General features: G+C 40.9%; 1 protein-coding gene across 2 annotated transcripts in view; it reads right to left on the reverse strand.

Annotated features, from left to right (window-relative positions):
- RSPRY1 (ring finger and SPRY domain containing 1) overlaps positions 1-15,411 on the reverse strand; it is a 36,341-nt gene that overhangs the window by 12,245 nt on the left and 8,685 nt on the right. Inside the window, exons 2-11 of one of the 2 annotated variants that reach the window (XM_050978930.1) lie at positions 13,981-14,162; positions 13,105-13,347; positions 11,477-11,973; positions 8,497-8,549; positions 6,975-7,087; positions 4,289-4,415; positions 2,816-2,874; positions 2,418-2,484; positions 1,656-1,787; positions 249-364 (exon numbers count right to left, since the gene is read on the reverse strand). In XM_050978930.1, the coding sequence (XP_050834887.1) occupies positions 249-364; positions 1,656-1,787; positions 2,418-2,484; positions 2,816-2,874; positions 4,289-4,415; positions 6,975-7,087; positions 8,497-8,549; positions 11,477-11,823 (1,014 nt within the window). In that variant the 5' untranslated portion in view covers positions 11,824-11,973; positions 13,105-13,347; positions 13,981-14,162. The remainder of the gene's footprint in view (positions 1-248; positions 365-1,655; positions 1,788-2,417; positions 2,485-2,815; positions 2,875-4,288; positions 4,416-6,974; positions 7,088-8,496; positions 8,550-11,476; positions 11,974-13,104; positions 13,348-13,980; positions 14,163-15,411) is intronic. The other variant, XM_030227606.2, reaches the window with a different exon arrangement.

The raw sequence follows: 15,411 nt of genomic DNA on the forward strand, positions 1-15,411 counted from the left end.
GCCACCTGACTCTTAAGAGTCCTCCTCACTTGCCTGAAGTTTTGGGGCACAGGAATTACTTCAGTGTGGACATTTCTACAACTGAGATCAGTGTAGTGATGTTACAACCCTTTGACAAATCAAGTTTTCTGTACAAAGCTGGCAGACAACATGGATTCATTCTACAAAATCACAGGAGCAAGTGCAAAGCAAAACCTGCCTTTTTCTTCAGCCTCTTTTTCAGGCTGAATACATTAAACAATTCCTACCTCTAATCCATGTGGTGAGATCTTCAGGTATTCACTGACATCATTGCTGTTCAGCATGGCCCTAATGTTGGTCAAGTCAACCTTCTCATATGTAAACTGCCTGCCTTCTTTTAAAACTGGAGGAAAAAAAAAAATCCCAACCAGTGTTAGTTACTGCTGAAGCAAAACTTGATTTTAAACATTTCATACAATGACAATCTCATCTTTCTAGGATCCAGGTAGTTTTTGGCATAGCTGAATGAAACACTGACATTTTGCCTGCATGAAAACAGCTTTCAATAGAGTGTGTATTAAATACCCTCCAAACATGAAAGCATGACCTGTGCCTCTGACTAGAGCTCTCACAATCTAATTAGTACTTGCAGGAAACCCACAGGCAAATGGAAGGCATCCAAGTTCACACCAAGATGCCACTGCTTCAGGATTTACCATTGCATTTGTATATTCAGTGGGCAGAGTTTTTCTGATTCATTGTAGTAGAAACAGATTTGGCTTAGGAAGAAGGGGAAAACAAGGATTTAAAGGTTTCTACCATCTCATTTTTAGGTGATGAACTTGAACTGAGCCAAAGCAGCTCCCTCTCTCCCTGCTTGCCCGTTCTACATGGAAGGATCAGAAGCATTTCTCTGGCCAGGTGTCAAATTGGTGACATATACATGTTAATTTACAAGTGAAAGATCTTATCTGAGGACCCTTCATATAACTCAAACTTGCTACAACACTTACACAGACACTTACTAAACACAGCTGACACTGGCTTTCCATAAGCTGACTAAACCCCCTAAAGCCCAACAGACCTTTTGCCCAAATTTATCTAAAAGGCATTAGAAAATACAAGGTCATTAGAGTTGCTGCACCCTTGAAATCACAACTAAACAAGCAAATTCAGTGGATTTTTAATAATCCAAAAGATCGACCTTGAGCAGTACTTTGCCAAACAATATTTTAATTTTGATCACAAAAATCAAATAGTATATCTAATTTAAAAAGTCTTCAGTAATTCTTTGTGCCAGTGGGGAATGACCACAGGAGTGGCCATCACCAGGATATGTCAGCAACCCAGAGATTCCACAGAGACAGAGCTGCACTGCTGAGCCACTCAGCAAATTGGCTGAAGTGTGGGTTACAGGAAATTGGTGCAAAGAAGAATTTTCACTGCAGCTCCACATGCTGAGTACAAGCCACTTCCTTTCAAAAACATCTTCCTTGCCAAAATTTTCGTTCCACACCATTACACTGGATATATTTGTTGGTGTGGTTTTTTGGGTTTTGTTTTCTTTTTCAAGGAGATATTACAAACACAGCCAGGTACACTAAGTGCTCATAAAAAATGAACCCAAAAGGAGTCCTCCATCTCTTTGGAGGAGTGATTACTATTTAATTAATCCATCCCTTTGTTATACCTACACAGATTGTCTAAACTCCACTGGGCACAGAATCCAACCTGGCGTTTTAAGTAGTCAGGGTTATCTGTCCATTTCTCCAACAGGATCAGCTGGTCGCTAATGCACGATTCAGAAACTGTCATTTTATTTTCACCTGCAATTTAAGGGGAAAGAGAATTGCTATCAGCTAGGGATAAGTTAAAAATAATAACATCTTACAAATGCAGTAGAAATCTCTACACACAGCTAAACCTCAATATTACAAGCAGGAAAATGTTTCCCCAAGCAGAATTGTCTTCATTCAGATTTACCATTCTCGGCATGGAACTTAATCATCAAGAGACTGTTCACAGCTGTTCTCCATCTCCCAAATACTGATTGATTTCTTTTCAAGTAACAAGGTCTCATGTCATAAGTCACTATGTAGTAACTTCTCAGATGAGAAGGCCAGTTTCAGCAAATCTCTTAAGGGTTTATGAGTCAGGGTGTCATTAAAGCAAAAAATATTTTTTCCTGCCTACAAGCTCTCAGTGCTGTTGCTGTTGTCCAGCTCTAATACAGATTTATGTCAGTGACAAAGGCCTTGTGTCACAAATCCTTCTACAGCAATTTCTAACAGGGAAAATAAGTTTCAGCACATATCTCAGGGGTTTTGAGGGGAAGAGGGATGTCACTAGAGCAATAAATACCAATGCAGGCTCTCATGCTCACAAGTGATCAGGCAAAGCAAGTGACAATAATGCAGAAGCCATGGTGTTAAGAGCAGTACCAGGCCAATACTCACTTGTTTGTGCAAACTTCTCCAGTGCTATTAGTGCAAAAAGCATCACTGTTGGGTGGGACTGGAAGTTCTAAACATGGGCAATAAGAAAAAGTTAATTAATAAATATCCAGTATAGACAGACAAGAAGAGCTGTAAGTCAAAGGTTCAAAGGAGCCTCCAAAATTCCTGTATTCCACCCTCCTGTGGAGATACAGAAAGATCAGGCTACCCAAAGCCTTGTTCCACTGACTTCTCATTATCTCCAAGGATGGAGATCCCACAGGCTCTGGAATTTCAGCTTTTTGTAACATACACGGCCATATTTAGCAGACATGACTTCAACTTTTCACAATAATAATAATAAAATTGCATTCTAATTGCTATGTATGAATACATACAGAAAGATCAAAGACACTTACCAAGCTGTGAAGTAAATATTCCAATATGCCTGGGCTGAGCAAGCCTATGCTTGCAGGACCTGCAAAAACATCAAGAATGAAATCCTTCCATGGGAAGTACCACATACCCATCACCACAGAGCTTTTAAACACAAGGTAACAAATTAAAGAACACCAAACAATTTCACAGCAAAGCAAAAGTATAATTTAAAACAATTATCATTGTTTCTAGTAAAATACTTGGTGCACATTTAATAATTACACAGTGACTGGCACATTACAGTCCTGTTCAGTTCACTGCTCTAAGTGGGTACAGAGTTCCAGCTAGAGATTCTGCAGTAAGACTCCAGCAGCCTCCCCTCAGCATTTTCGTGCTTTTTACTTTTGAAAAAAGACTGTCTCCCCTTCACTTCCAGAGTCAAAAAAGACTGTCTCCCCTTCACTTCCACTTCCAGAGGCTGTAAAGACCAGCTCCATCTTGGCAGTAGCCCAAAATGAGCAAAACTGAGCACCTGAAACAGCCAACTTGAGAGTTAATTACACAGCTTGCAGCAGCACCAGAGCCAGCAGCCAATTTAAAATGGAAAAGCCCTGAAATAGTGTCCACTTAATCAAGAGAGAGACATGAGGGAATCAAACTCTGGCATCTACAAGCTCTTAAGAACTTGCAGTGGGTTCCAACACTTCATTAACAAATTTGTTGCCTGAGCTGACACAATGAGATTTGTGTCCACTGAGATAGAAGTAGATACAGTATAGCTCATTTTGACTTAGTATCATACAGTAGAAGTACTACAGTACAAAAACACTTCCAGATCTTGGGGGTTTTTTCCCCACAGAAATACAGCAACTGGGTTTTAATAACCATTAGGTGACATCAGACAATCACTGTTTTCCCCTCTATTCCCTGTCCACTCTCAAAAAAGGAATAAAAAAGCTAGATACAAAAGAGATCACCAGCAGAAGGGGAGCTTAACCATCAGTTTACAGCTGTGTACTAGGTAGGAATGACAGAATAAAATTCTATATGAAGTCACCTTAAAATAGAATCTCAGCAATTTTCTTTTAAGCAACACAGAAGAGAATCTTTACAGCTATCTACAATAGAATAGGACATGTCTACTGGAAAAAGCATATTTCTTTTGGATTTCTATACAGCCTCCAAGACCACTAGCTTGATATTCCTGCCTACACTCTAGAGAATGTGTCCTCAGCAGTTCACAGCCAGAGTGGGGCTGCAGAAGAGACTGATTACCAGTGCTAAGGCAATATAACCACCAATGATCCCCTATCACTAACCACACATCAGAAGGATTTGTCAATGGCTCATTCAGACACTTGAATCAAACAGATTCTGTCACACCTGGTAACCCTGGGATGCAGAATATTATTGAGCTCTAAGCAAACACCTCTGCCCTGTGCCTGGTGGGTGCTAAAGCAGAAGGTGTTGCAGAGAGCCAAGTGCCAGCTGTGAGGAGAAGGCCAGGGCTTTACCTGCTAATTTCTCTGCCAAGCAGCCGAGCACTGCGGTCGTGTTCCGGTGCTTGGCAGGGTGACAAGAGTCCTGGCAAGCAGCAGCTCCACTCAAGTTTAATATTTCTGTTAACTTCTGTAATGCATCCTGCAAAAGAAAAAATCAGAAATCTCTTCAATGTTACTGACAGTTACCCCCTAATTCAGTATCTTAAAACCAGATTGTTTTTACACGTTACTAAAGTCAGCATCATATTACAGACACCATGGGGCGGTTATCTTCTAAGATAAGGTAATGACGGACAGAGGAGAAGAAAAGTTCAACAGACCCAAGAGTTGTAACTTTAAAATTACCAACAGATTGTTGGTTGTTGGGATCAACAGCTCAGGACATTTCTGGACATACCTAAGTAAGCTCCCCAAGGCAAGAGGAACCAGTTAACACATATGGCACCACTGCCATCTGATCTATTTCCAGTGTCCTAAAACTCACACCCGTTTTAGAAGAAAAGGACTGTTTCAGATTTCAGAATTCAGGACTAAAGAGACATGCCCCTTGCCCAAAAAGCCCACATTCCCATCATAAATTTGGGATGTTGTCAGTTTTACAAGATGTTAATCTGTATTCTTGAGAGCCTAAGTGGTTTTCTGTAGTCACACAAATTTAGGAAGTAACCAAGGAGGATAATAAAGTAAAATGCCATGCTTTGTTCAGGCAGTATGGTATGAATACAGTTCCAGATAGGTCTAGAGCATTCTCTGCATTTTCAGGGTAGTTAGAGGTTAATCTAGAGCCAGAACAAGTCATCCCACAGGGAGAACCACGCCCTGAAAAGTTCCAAATCCTCCTCAACTTTCCAGCCTTCATGAAAGTTTCAGCTGATTCAGATTGAAACTGCATAATCTCAGGCAAGGATCTAATTAGAATAGAAGAACTCCTCATACTGAAGTCATCAGCAGCCATTTGGAGGAAAAATGAGCACTGCTCAAGTTGAATAGATGTGTTTTTTTGAACTGTGTTCTGAGCCACATTTGAATCAGTTGACTGTGCTTGAGTCTGAGGTCTGTACAGAGATCACCCTGAAAAGTAGTTATATTCTTAAAAGGAAAGCCACAAAAACAGAACTGATGAACAGGACTGAGCTAAGTGGAAAGAACAGAGAAAGAAGAAAGAATGACTGAGCAACAGACTTGGGATGGAAAGGACTCACTAAAATTAGACTCTTGACATACTGATACTGCTTTTAGCCATTATTAGAACTCTCAGAGAGATCAAGTATTTTGAGTTAAATAAAGACTTTACAGAATAAACAGTTTACTGCACTGCCCTTTTAACTTTATGGACTTTATAGCCTGCAAAACCAGAAAATAAAATACAGTATACTGCTGTTCTGCAGCTGTCATGGAAGTGAGGCATTTACTCAAAATCTCTAAGATTAAAAAATTAAACTGTATAGAAAGAAAATGGACAGCAGCACGCACTTTATAAGGCTGCATGTGGCCAGCAGACTCCACAGCTGCAGCTCCTTGTGCTGCAAAGAAGCTACACAGGAAAAAACCACTGTGCCCCCCAGAAAAACAAGCACCTCATTCCTTGTCTTGATAAGGTCAACTATTTTATAGCAAACTCCTTAACAGCTCCCTAATGAAAGTCACTTGGCTTTTGAAAAGCAAATCATTTGATTGCTGAGGACATTGTAGAGCCAAACAAAAAATCCAAAATCACTCTCCCTATGTGCATTTACAGTGGTCTCTACTTCCTGATTTCTTTTTTAAAGCAGACAAAGTTTCTAGACACAGCTTTGTTTTCAAAATAACTCAGCAGTCTGTGAGAGTATATATACATTTCTCTTGTTTAAAAGTCTCACATAACTTTAATCAGTAGAGGAAACAGACCCACTTCAGGTAGTTTGAGAGCTTGACGAGTTCTCCAGCCACTGATACAATCAGCTCTCTGTATCCCTAACAACACCAATGGAAGACTAAAATTGGCAGCATCAGGAGCTTGAGAAATGAAACCAATGATGTGATCATCAGTTTCTGAAGAAATGATAATGACAAACATTTGAAGATAGACAAGTTCTCTGTACAAACATCATGTTTAGCATCTTTAAGCACCTGAGGCTTTCAGTTACACACCTGCACCAACATAGCATGAACACCTCAGGTCATCTTTCTGCCCAAAACCAGATTAGTGGCCAGTAAAACAAAAGGATTCTTATTTGCCAAAACCATATATAGGTATTTCATAGTTGAAAAATGTAATTTGTTTAGCTTAACACACCCTTTAGCATTGCATTCCTCACGTGCAGGGCAGGAACAAATTCAAAAGTGACTTGTAAACGTGCAGCTTTGCAAATGAGAGAACAAAAGGGCAGAACTAGGGCAGCTTCTGTAGCACCTGCACACCTTCCCTGCACAGTGTAAGTACCACGGATCAGGAGAGAGTGGCAGGAAAAGCAGCCAAAACCCAAGGCTCTCTGGTTCCTTCTCCACGGATCAAATTTATCTTTTTTTGGGGAATACTCCTACCATTAATTAGCATTTAGACACCAAGCCACCCAAACTACTTGAAGTTAAATGTTACACCCATTTTCTGAACTACTATCAGTCTTGCATCACCGGTGAAAGGCACTCAAAGGGATCCTGGGTGTGGCAACCACAAGTAACAGACATTCACAGATAAATGCATCTGCTTTTGACTCACTTTTGTTGGCAGAGGACATTCATCAAGCAGTAACGTTATAACAGCTGGTCCCAGGGGATCTTCTAATGGAATAACTCTAATTAAAGATTGAACAACTTCCAACCAGCCTTCATCTGTCAACCACAAAACAGAAGTCACACTCAGAATTAACAGTGCAATTCAGAAGTATTTAAAGTACACCCCTAAATGTAAACTGAAAAATCCTCAAAATTACCCAGTGAGCTTAGAGACAGCAGGAAAAACAGTTTGCTTTTTACACCACTGTCTTACTTTGCAGTAGTTTAGAAGTTTAAATTCAAAAAAGAAAAAGTTTACAGCAGCTTGGGTAATAGGGAACACCTGTATGGTTTGGACAAGAGTCTTGCCCAGGCCAGAAATACTTTAGTTCCTACTGCTGTTAGGAAGGAATACTCATAGTGGTCTGGACAAGTACTTTGCTCTAGTGTGATACTCAGAGTTCAGCAGCCAACGTCAACTCTTAAGTGGTAAATGCTACATACACAATGACACTCAGAAAATAATTTCTTTTAACCAGAATCAGATCCCTCTGAGTTCCCTGAAGTAACAGAGAGTAACAGAGAAACTGTTTTTTTCCCATGCCCGCTGGGCTAAAGAATGTTTGTTTTCCTAAGGAGCAGCTCTCACTGTTGAATGAGTAGACAAGAGCTTTTACTTGCAAGCAAACATCCACTAAGAAGATGTTCAACTACTGATAAAGTAAACAGATTTGGATGTACAAGAAAATAGCTCCTTTAGAAATGAAAATAAAGACAATCTGTGTCTGCAGGTGAGTGAGGTTGAAGAAGCAGTATTCCCTACAACAACAACACATTGGGGGTTATCTTAGCACATTCCCCTTAAAAACATTTTATTGAATTGCTGTAATATCTAACCAGATTAACTTATTTTAATACAGAAATATATTTCCTAAGACAATTATCAACACTACTATGTAGAGAAGTAAAAATTCAACTAAACCAGAAGTTTTGTTGAAGTCTTAAGCTGGGAGTATTTCTCCTACTGTAACAAAGATGGAACAGCCCCTGCTTGTCCTGCAGGAACACTTAGGGACAGGGTTGGGACAAATACAAAGTAAAGCAGAGGTCCCAGGTCAGCAAGTCCCAAACCAAAGGAATGTGCTCTGTGCTAACACTGGAGCACACAGTCTTGGCCCACATCAGGTACAGGTATAGGATGCTCCTGCTCAGCTGCAAACAGCCACTCTTGGTGGCTTAGGGCTTAATGCCACTACAGTGTGTTTGTGGCCATACACTGGCTGCTTCTGGAGATTTCACCTGGGAACTTTCAATGAATTCTTACAAACTCAGGTCAATGCATGAGCTCAGTGAAGCTCTGAAGGGCAGAACTTTGTTCTGGTTCCCACAACCCCAGAGCTACACCACACCCCAACACACCCAGCTGAGGTGCATTTTTCTTTGCAAAGAAAAGAGGGGCTTGGGGTTTGTTTCGTTTCTTTTGTTTGTGAGTCACAACTGAAATGCCCAACACAATGCCTTGATACCTGTTTCTGCCATTTCATGCAACGTGATCATTGAATAAGGAGGCTCCTGGTCACTGAAAGAGATATTACACAGGTCAAAATTTATGCACAATCATTAGCATAATACAATGAATAAAATGATTACTCACAGACAGAAAACAAATCCAGTAACCATTTAAGAAAAGGAAGTTACACAGGATGCAGATTGCTAATGTAATTTTCAGATCTGAAACACGGATGGGATTTGAGCCTCTCTCTGGCTCAACATCAACATCTGCATGTCTGCAACAGCTGACAAGTGAAATTGTGATCCACATCTGCATGTTTAAGAGCTGAGCATAATGCCAAGATTTGGTGCTGTTCATTAGCAGGTTCCTTGCAGTACCTAATGAGGCACTGCATGTCAGAGGTCACAAAGTGTACCCAGAGCAGTGCACAAGGGGCATCACTTCAACAGGATTTTTTCTCAGAAATTCTCTGCTAAATATATTAATATTTAAAAACCACCACAAAACCTGAATGGGAAGCCACCTAACAGCATCACTGTCTTCAACAAGAGTTGTTAAAAGAAACAATTAAGGCAGTTTAACAGAAAATATTTCATCCAAGCCATTTTCCAACATGAAAACCACAAGAAGTTCAATAGATCAGGTCCTCAGTCCAGTTTGCTGGAGTAAGGGCAGAGCTATGGACACATGTGTGTATCTGAGCAGGCACTGCCAGTGAAAGTACCTAAAGCAAGACCCCAAAGTCCTGTTCAGTAAGCACCTCTAGGTCCAGACAAAGCTTATCCAGCAGCATGTCCTAAAATACTTTATTCAGTGCTCCTTAGCACTGGGAACTAACCCCAGGCTTAGACTTTATGTTCCACACTCACTCTATCACACAACTCTGAAAAGAAATTGGAAATGTGAAATACAGAGGAATTTTAGAAAATTTCAAGACATTACTTATGGAGATAATAAAACTACCTAATTTGAGAGATTAGTCATAAAAAAGAGAAAAATCTCAGCATTGATGGCAGATATGACATAAATACATATATTTCTTTTCTTATAAAAAGGTGAGCACATTCTTAAATATTTCCACAAGAAAATGCTAAAGTCCAGTTTAATGCATTTTTATATTGCTACAACATTTGAAACAAATAGTTGGGTTGTTTTTTTAACTCAAGGCATCTTCACCTTTTTTCTGGAAAGTAATCTGCCCAGAAGAACAAAAGTGCAGTTTTGCAGCCAGAATTACACCAGAAAAAGGATAAAAAGATTCAAAGAAATGAGAAAAAAACCCCAACAAAAATTCCCAACCATAAGTACAAGTAAAGGCTACAATAAAAAAGATGACATTTTTATCTGCAAGATTTCTGATTTTGTCACGAGTAGCAGCTTCTTACAGTACTGGCACTGAGCACAGGACAATCCTGTCCCACTGATTTGCCATTTTAACCACTTAATTTCTAACATCCCCTCCAGGACACACCTTCCTCATTTTGAAACAAAAGAGCCATTTTGATAATTTCTTAATTTGCAAGGCAGCTTTTCATATAAGCCTCAAAATACAGAAATTATCCTTCTGAGTTTATAAAATTCAACTTCTAGGAAGCAGCTATCTCTAGATAGGAGAGAAAAAAAAATCAGTTGTCAGATTTGTTTTAGGTCAGAACTTTGAGATTTGATAAAGCCAAAAACAACAAGAAAAAAAATTAACCCCAACAAAAACCAAACAAATAGCAAACAGGGAAAGCAATGATTTATTCCTTATCACAGTGCATTTTACTGTAGTCTGTATAAAAGCCCCCATAAAAATTAGCAGCTTCAGGAATCATCAGAAACAGGACTCCATGGGCAGTGAAATAACCATGCTTATTGTCTCTCAGTAGCATAGGAAAGTGCTTACAAGATTACAAAACCGATTGCAAGACCCACAGGAACAGGATCAACTGTGCAGAGAAGTGTTGTGAAACAGCTTAAGGAGCTGAACTTGAGGGAAAGGGCATGTGAGACTGGGCAGACACTTTAAAAAACATTTGCCATGATTTGAAGACAGAGCACAAAATAAAACCTGTTAAAAAAACCAAGAAAACACATACCTTAGACTTAAATGTTCATGAAAAACATCAATCCTGATATTTTCACTTAAAGCCTTTGACAGCAGGAAGGCAAACTCCTTCTCTGCAGGCACAATGCAGAGCTGATGCAGGTATATGAATCAAGGCTCACTTATTTTGAGTCTCATCCATCTAAAACTCAAACCCCAGCTGTCAGGCTGGAATAGTGTCTTTCTTTCAGTTCTGGTCTTTCCAATTCCTAGCCTGCACCTAACCCAAAAGGTGTTGAGCTGACTTAACCCATAATTTTTAGGTCCTTTTAAAGCTTTGTAGAAAGCAACACAAAACCAAAAAAAGACCAAAAAATGGATGAGCCCATAAATATCCCCCACGCCCTTAATGGATGCTTTGAGCATGCCAGGAATGCAATACTGGGATTGTGAGTTGGGCAGTCACAACATGTGATCTTGAAAAAGTAGTCAGACTCACAACTGGAAAGAAAACCTCAGTCTGTTTATCCAGGCTAACAAAGATCAAAGCTCCCTTATTTTGCTTCACCATTTCCAAAGAAGTAAAATCCAGCCTGCAAACAGAAAACTGTACAACAACCAAGTTTTAGGACAGAAGTTCCCAGCCTCTGGAGCATTTATTGCTTCCTAAACTGTGTATATGTGCCAGGTAAGAAATCCTGAACACACTCCTCATCCCACATGGGTGTAGGCCCATACAGGAACTGTGAGAAAGCTCCTCAGCTCCTGGAAGAGTCTGTACCTGGGCACTCAGGAGCTACTTCTATTACCTAGGAAAGATGCTCCTCTCCTAAGCCTCCAGATGGAAACACGCAGCTGCTCCAGGGAGGGTCAGGTGTAGATCGGTGAGAGGCTGGAGCCACAGTTTGAGAGGAGACAAGAACATTTTCATTCATGTTGAATTATTCCTTGAGGAGGTACTTACTTATCTACCAACGTCCGAATTACAGCCAGTGTGTCAAGCACCAACCCATCCACATTCTGTTTTTTCCTCCTTGGTTCATGAGGCCCTCGACCCCTCCTGGGTGGACGGACAGGGTCCCTTGGGTGGCTCCTTGCTTCAGGGATGTGTGTCCTGCCGTGCTCTGTTTGCCGGCCCTGAGAGGTCCCGTTGTCCTCGGCCCCGCTGTCGTCGCGGCAAACGCACGAGTTTCCCATGCTGCCAGCCCCCAAGGCTCCCAGGAAATGGGGAATGTGGTGCTCTAGAGTCAACAGCAGAGCTTGGAAAAGGCTTCTGCTAGCATAGAACACAACCAAAGCAACTACAATCATCTAGGAAGTTTTAAGAGAAGTGTTTGTGCGATCCAGGATTGTGATCTTTTTGCATCTTAAATGCTGCTACCAGCTGGAATGAGTGGGAAGTTGGAGACTTGGTTGCTGACAGAATCACTTAAAACACACATTGGTCATCCAGAAGGAGGTCTGAAAAAGCAAACATAGAACAAGAGTCAGTGTTATTACTGGTAGAAAACAAGAGAAGAATTCCTATTTTAGTAAACACCACCAGTTCTGGTGAATAAAGCAGCTAAGGAACACAAGGCTTTACCTGAACTCTATTGTGGGCAAAGGGAAAGGAAGGAAGAGGAGGAGGAGGAAGTTCCCCTGGTAAGGAGCTCTCACCCACACACCATTCCCTTCTACACTACCTATTACCTCCCAGCTCCTTCATGGCTTTTGGACACAGAGGAACAAGTTTGCCTGTAAATGTCCCACACTGCTACCCTTTAAATACTAAGTATCAACATACCAGTTTCATGTGCCCTTTACAGAGACAAATGGCTTATGCCACCCCAATAAAGGATGTACACTTCAGGCTCTCATTTCACATCAGTAACATTTCCAAACCATAAACCCGATAAAATTGTAAAGAACTAATCTTACAGCTATGGTTTATCTCAACAAACAGTAGATTTAACAGAGAACCATTTGGTCCACCTGTGCATAAACACACATTTTTGGAACATGCCTACATCTCCTGTATTTTCACCCAAAGAAGCACCAACACTGAATTAAACAGGAATTATAGACACCATTTTAATGCCTTACAAATCTAACTGGGATTTTGAAATGGGTGCTGTGTGCCTGTTTGGATCTAGTGTCAAACCAATCTCCCATTTCTGGGAACAAAGACTAATTCATTCTTCTGTTCTTCATTCAAATGGTTTGGATCACATACAGACCCAGTAGCAACTGAGACCACGAGGCAGTCTCTCCAAATAATTAACCTGAAAATGCAAGAGGAAAAGGATTCAAAGCCCCATTTCATAACAAGTCATGCTTCAAGGCATAGGGCATATTTCTATAGAACATTACTTAAAGTCTCAGGTAATATAAAACCCTACAAAAGATATAATTTCACTACTTACACACTTCAGGCATGTCAGAATAAGTAAGTAATTTTTATCCTTTCAAGAATCAAGCTAATAATTTACACTAGAAGTTATGGTGAATATCCTGTAATAGGTTATTACTATTCTTCAATTATTAAATAATCTCATTAACAGCAGACATGTAGCACCCTAAATTCAAAAGAAAGTCAAAGAGAGCTGACACCTTTTAAATATGGAAGGCCCCCAACATCAGAGCAAACTGGCAATTCTGCAATTGCTGGCTGCCCTTTGGGACAAAATCACAACAGTCAGGAACCAGACATTGGTCATATGAGCAAGTCTTGGGATGTCAGCTGTCACTGGAAAAGCACTGCCACCAAGCTCTCACAGGCTCTTCTGTAGTGTGAAGCACATCATCTTGTAGCACAGTGAAATGTTCAGTATTAAGAAATTAACTGGAGGCTAACTAAGAAAAAAAAATAAAATCAATTCCCCAAAGGATATTAATAGGAAAAAAAAATACAAGATCTTGACTACTTGGCCAAGAAATTCCTAAACCACAGATCATCACATGGGTTTCAAGCATCACATCATGCTTGCTTTTTGCCCTAAGCAGTTTGGCCATCAGGCTCAGAGTTCTTCCATCTGAGCCAATACTGCTGGCACCTCCTCAGTCAGCAAGTCACAGGCAGATTGCAAAGACCTCAAACAGAATTGTCTGAGTTTACAACTGGTTAAAATTACCTTCTTGATTTTAAAAAGAACTAGTTATGTTAAATCATGTCTTTCTAGGGAATATGGATGTATTTATGAATCTGGGTCATTTAAGGGCTTTTTAGCAAGATAATACTAAAATGTAAAACTGTTGCAGATTTAGAATCTGCATACAGTTGTTCTGTAACTTATGGAAATGTTAACACAGTGAATCTATATTGTCATCAAAACAAGAATGGAAAAGCTGTATTTTAGAGATTAACAATGAGTAAGAACCTAAAGAACCTAAAGAAACAAAACCAGACATATGTCAAGATTAAAGCTGATTATTTTCTGGCTGACAACTTAAAGCATGTTTAAAACCAAGTAATTATGATCAACTCACCTGTAAGTTTGCTTGGTTCAGGAATGGCTGGGGAAGCTCACAAAGTGCTGTGGCAGAAGTGGGTCGTTCTCCTCCAGGACACAAAGTCTCTTTGGAAAAGGCAGTGCTTTGTAAGCCTCTATGGTGGGCACTGAGTCATTACTGACTCTGCTTTCACTCCTAGGAACTGCACTGAGGAGTCCCTGAGGAGAGATGGAAAAAAAAAAAGAGAATTCACTTGGAAACTGCATCTAAGGTAGACATACTCCACCTCCTCCCTACACCTGCCATGACATCAAGCCACACTTATTTTCAGCTATATCCAGCTTTTACAGGGGAATTCTCTTAAGGCTTCAAAACCCAATTTCTCATCTAAAAGCTTTAGGACTAGACACAGAGACAGAAAACCCAATCTGTTTCTACAGCCTTGGTAATCCAGATTACACAGTACCAAGTGCAGAGCAGTGACCAACTCCTCACCTCAAAATTACTCCCTACAGGAGGAAGAAAAGCAATAATATCTGCTCCAGACAGAGCAGAAAATGACAGTACACTATAAGAGCTGATTAGATAACAGGAAGAGAGAAATGGCAGGATCAACTCCCCTTATTTAGTAAAGAGCTGGGTTGGACAGCATTCACTTGGCTCTTGCTCACCATCACACACAAGGAGCTCATTGTCAAGCCTCAAACAAACTCAAAGGCTAAATAATTAGGAACACAAGGTAGGAGTGATTGCTACAGATCTGCTCACAAACCAGCTTGTCTGGATAGAGCACTAATGCAGGAAGAAACGTTCTGAAGTACAAAGGAAACGAATAAAAATACAATTTTTTATTCCATAAGAAGTAGCTGGTACTCCAGCTTTCACCAAACAGCACAAAATGCCAATGCCCAGCACCTTCTCTACACCAGAGAGCCCCTGGGGGACACTCACTGAGCAGCTGCCCCAGCACATCTTGCCCTCAACACAACCCTCAGGTCAGATGCTGCTGGAGCAGGACACCTTCCCTGCCTGGGAGAAAAGCAGCTGCCAGCTGCAGCCCCCTGTGCCCCACACAGCTCCCCTGGCACTGGGACCATCCCACCACAGGGAGCAGCTGATCTCCTGGCAGGCTCAAGCACAGGCACAGATGCACAAAGGAGTCATGAGCTCCACAGGATGACCAACCTGCCGTGGCTGGAAGTCCAAGTGGGAAAGACAAAACCATCATCCATTAGAAGGGATGCTGTGGGAGGGGGTTTGCACCTGCCTGGCAGTGCAGGTGCCCAGCTTGCCCCAGAGAGGCCTCCCCTGGATCACCCAACCGAGCACGCCAGTGGAGGAGTTGGCTCCAAGTGGCACTGGGATCATTTCTCTGCAATGTGCAGCCCTAGAGTCAGTGATTCATCCCCTCAAATATTCAATTACAGCCGACCATAATACTGCCTCATGATGGAAAATGACTCTTCT

Source organism: Serinus canaria, chromosome 11 (assembly GCF_022539315.1).
Source record: "Serinus canaria isolate serCan28SL12 chromosome 11, serCan2020, whole genome shotgun sequence".
In the NCBI taxonomy this organism is placed as follows: Eukaryota; Metazoa; Chordata; class Aves; order Passeriformes; family Fringillidae; genus Serinus; species Serinus canaria.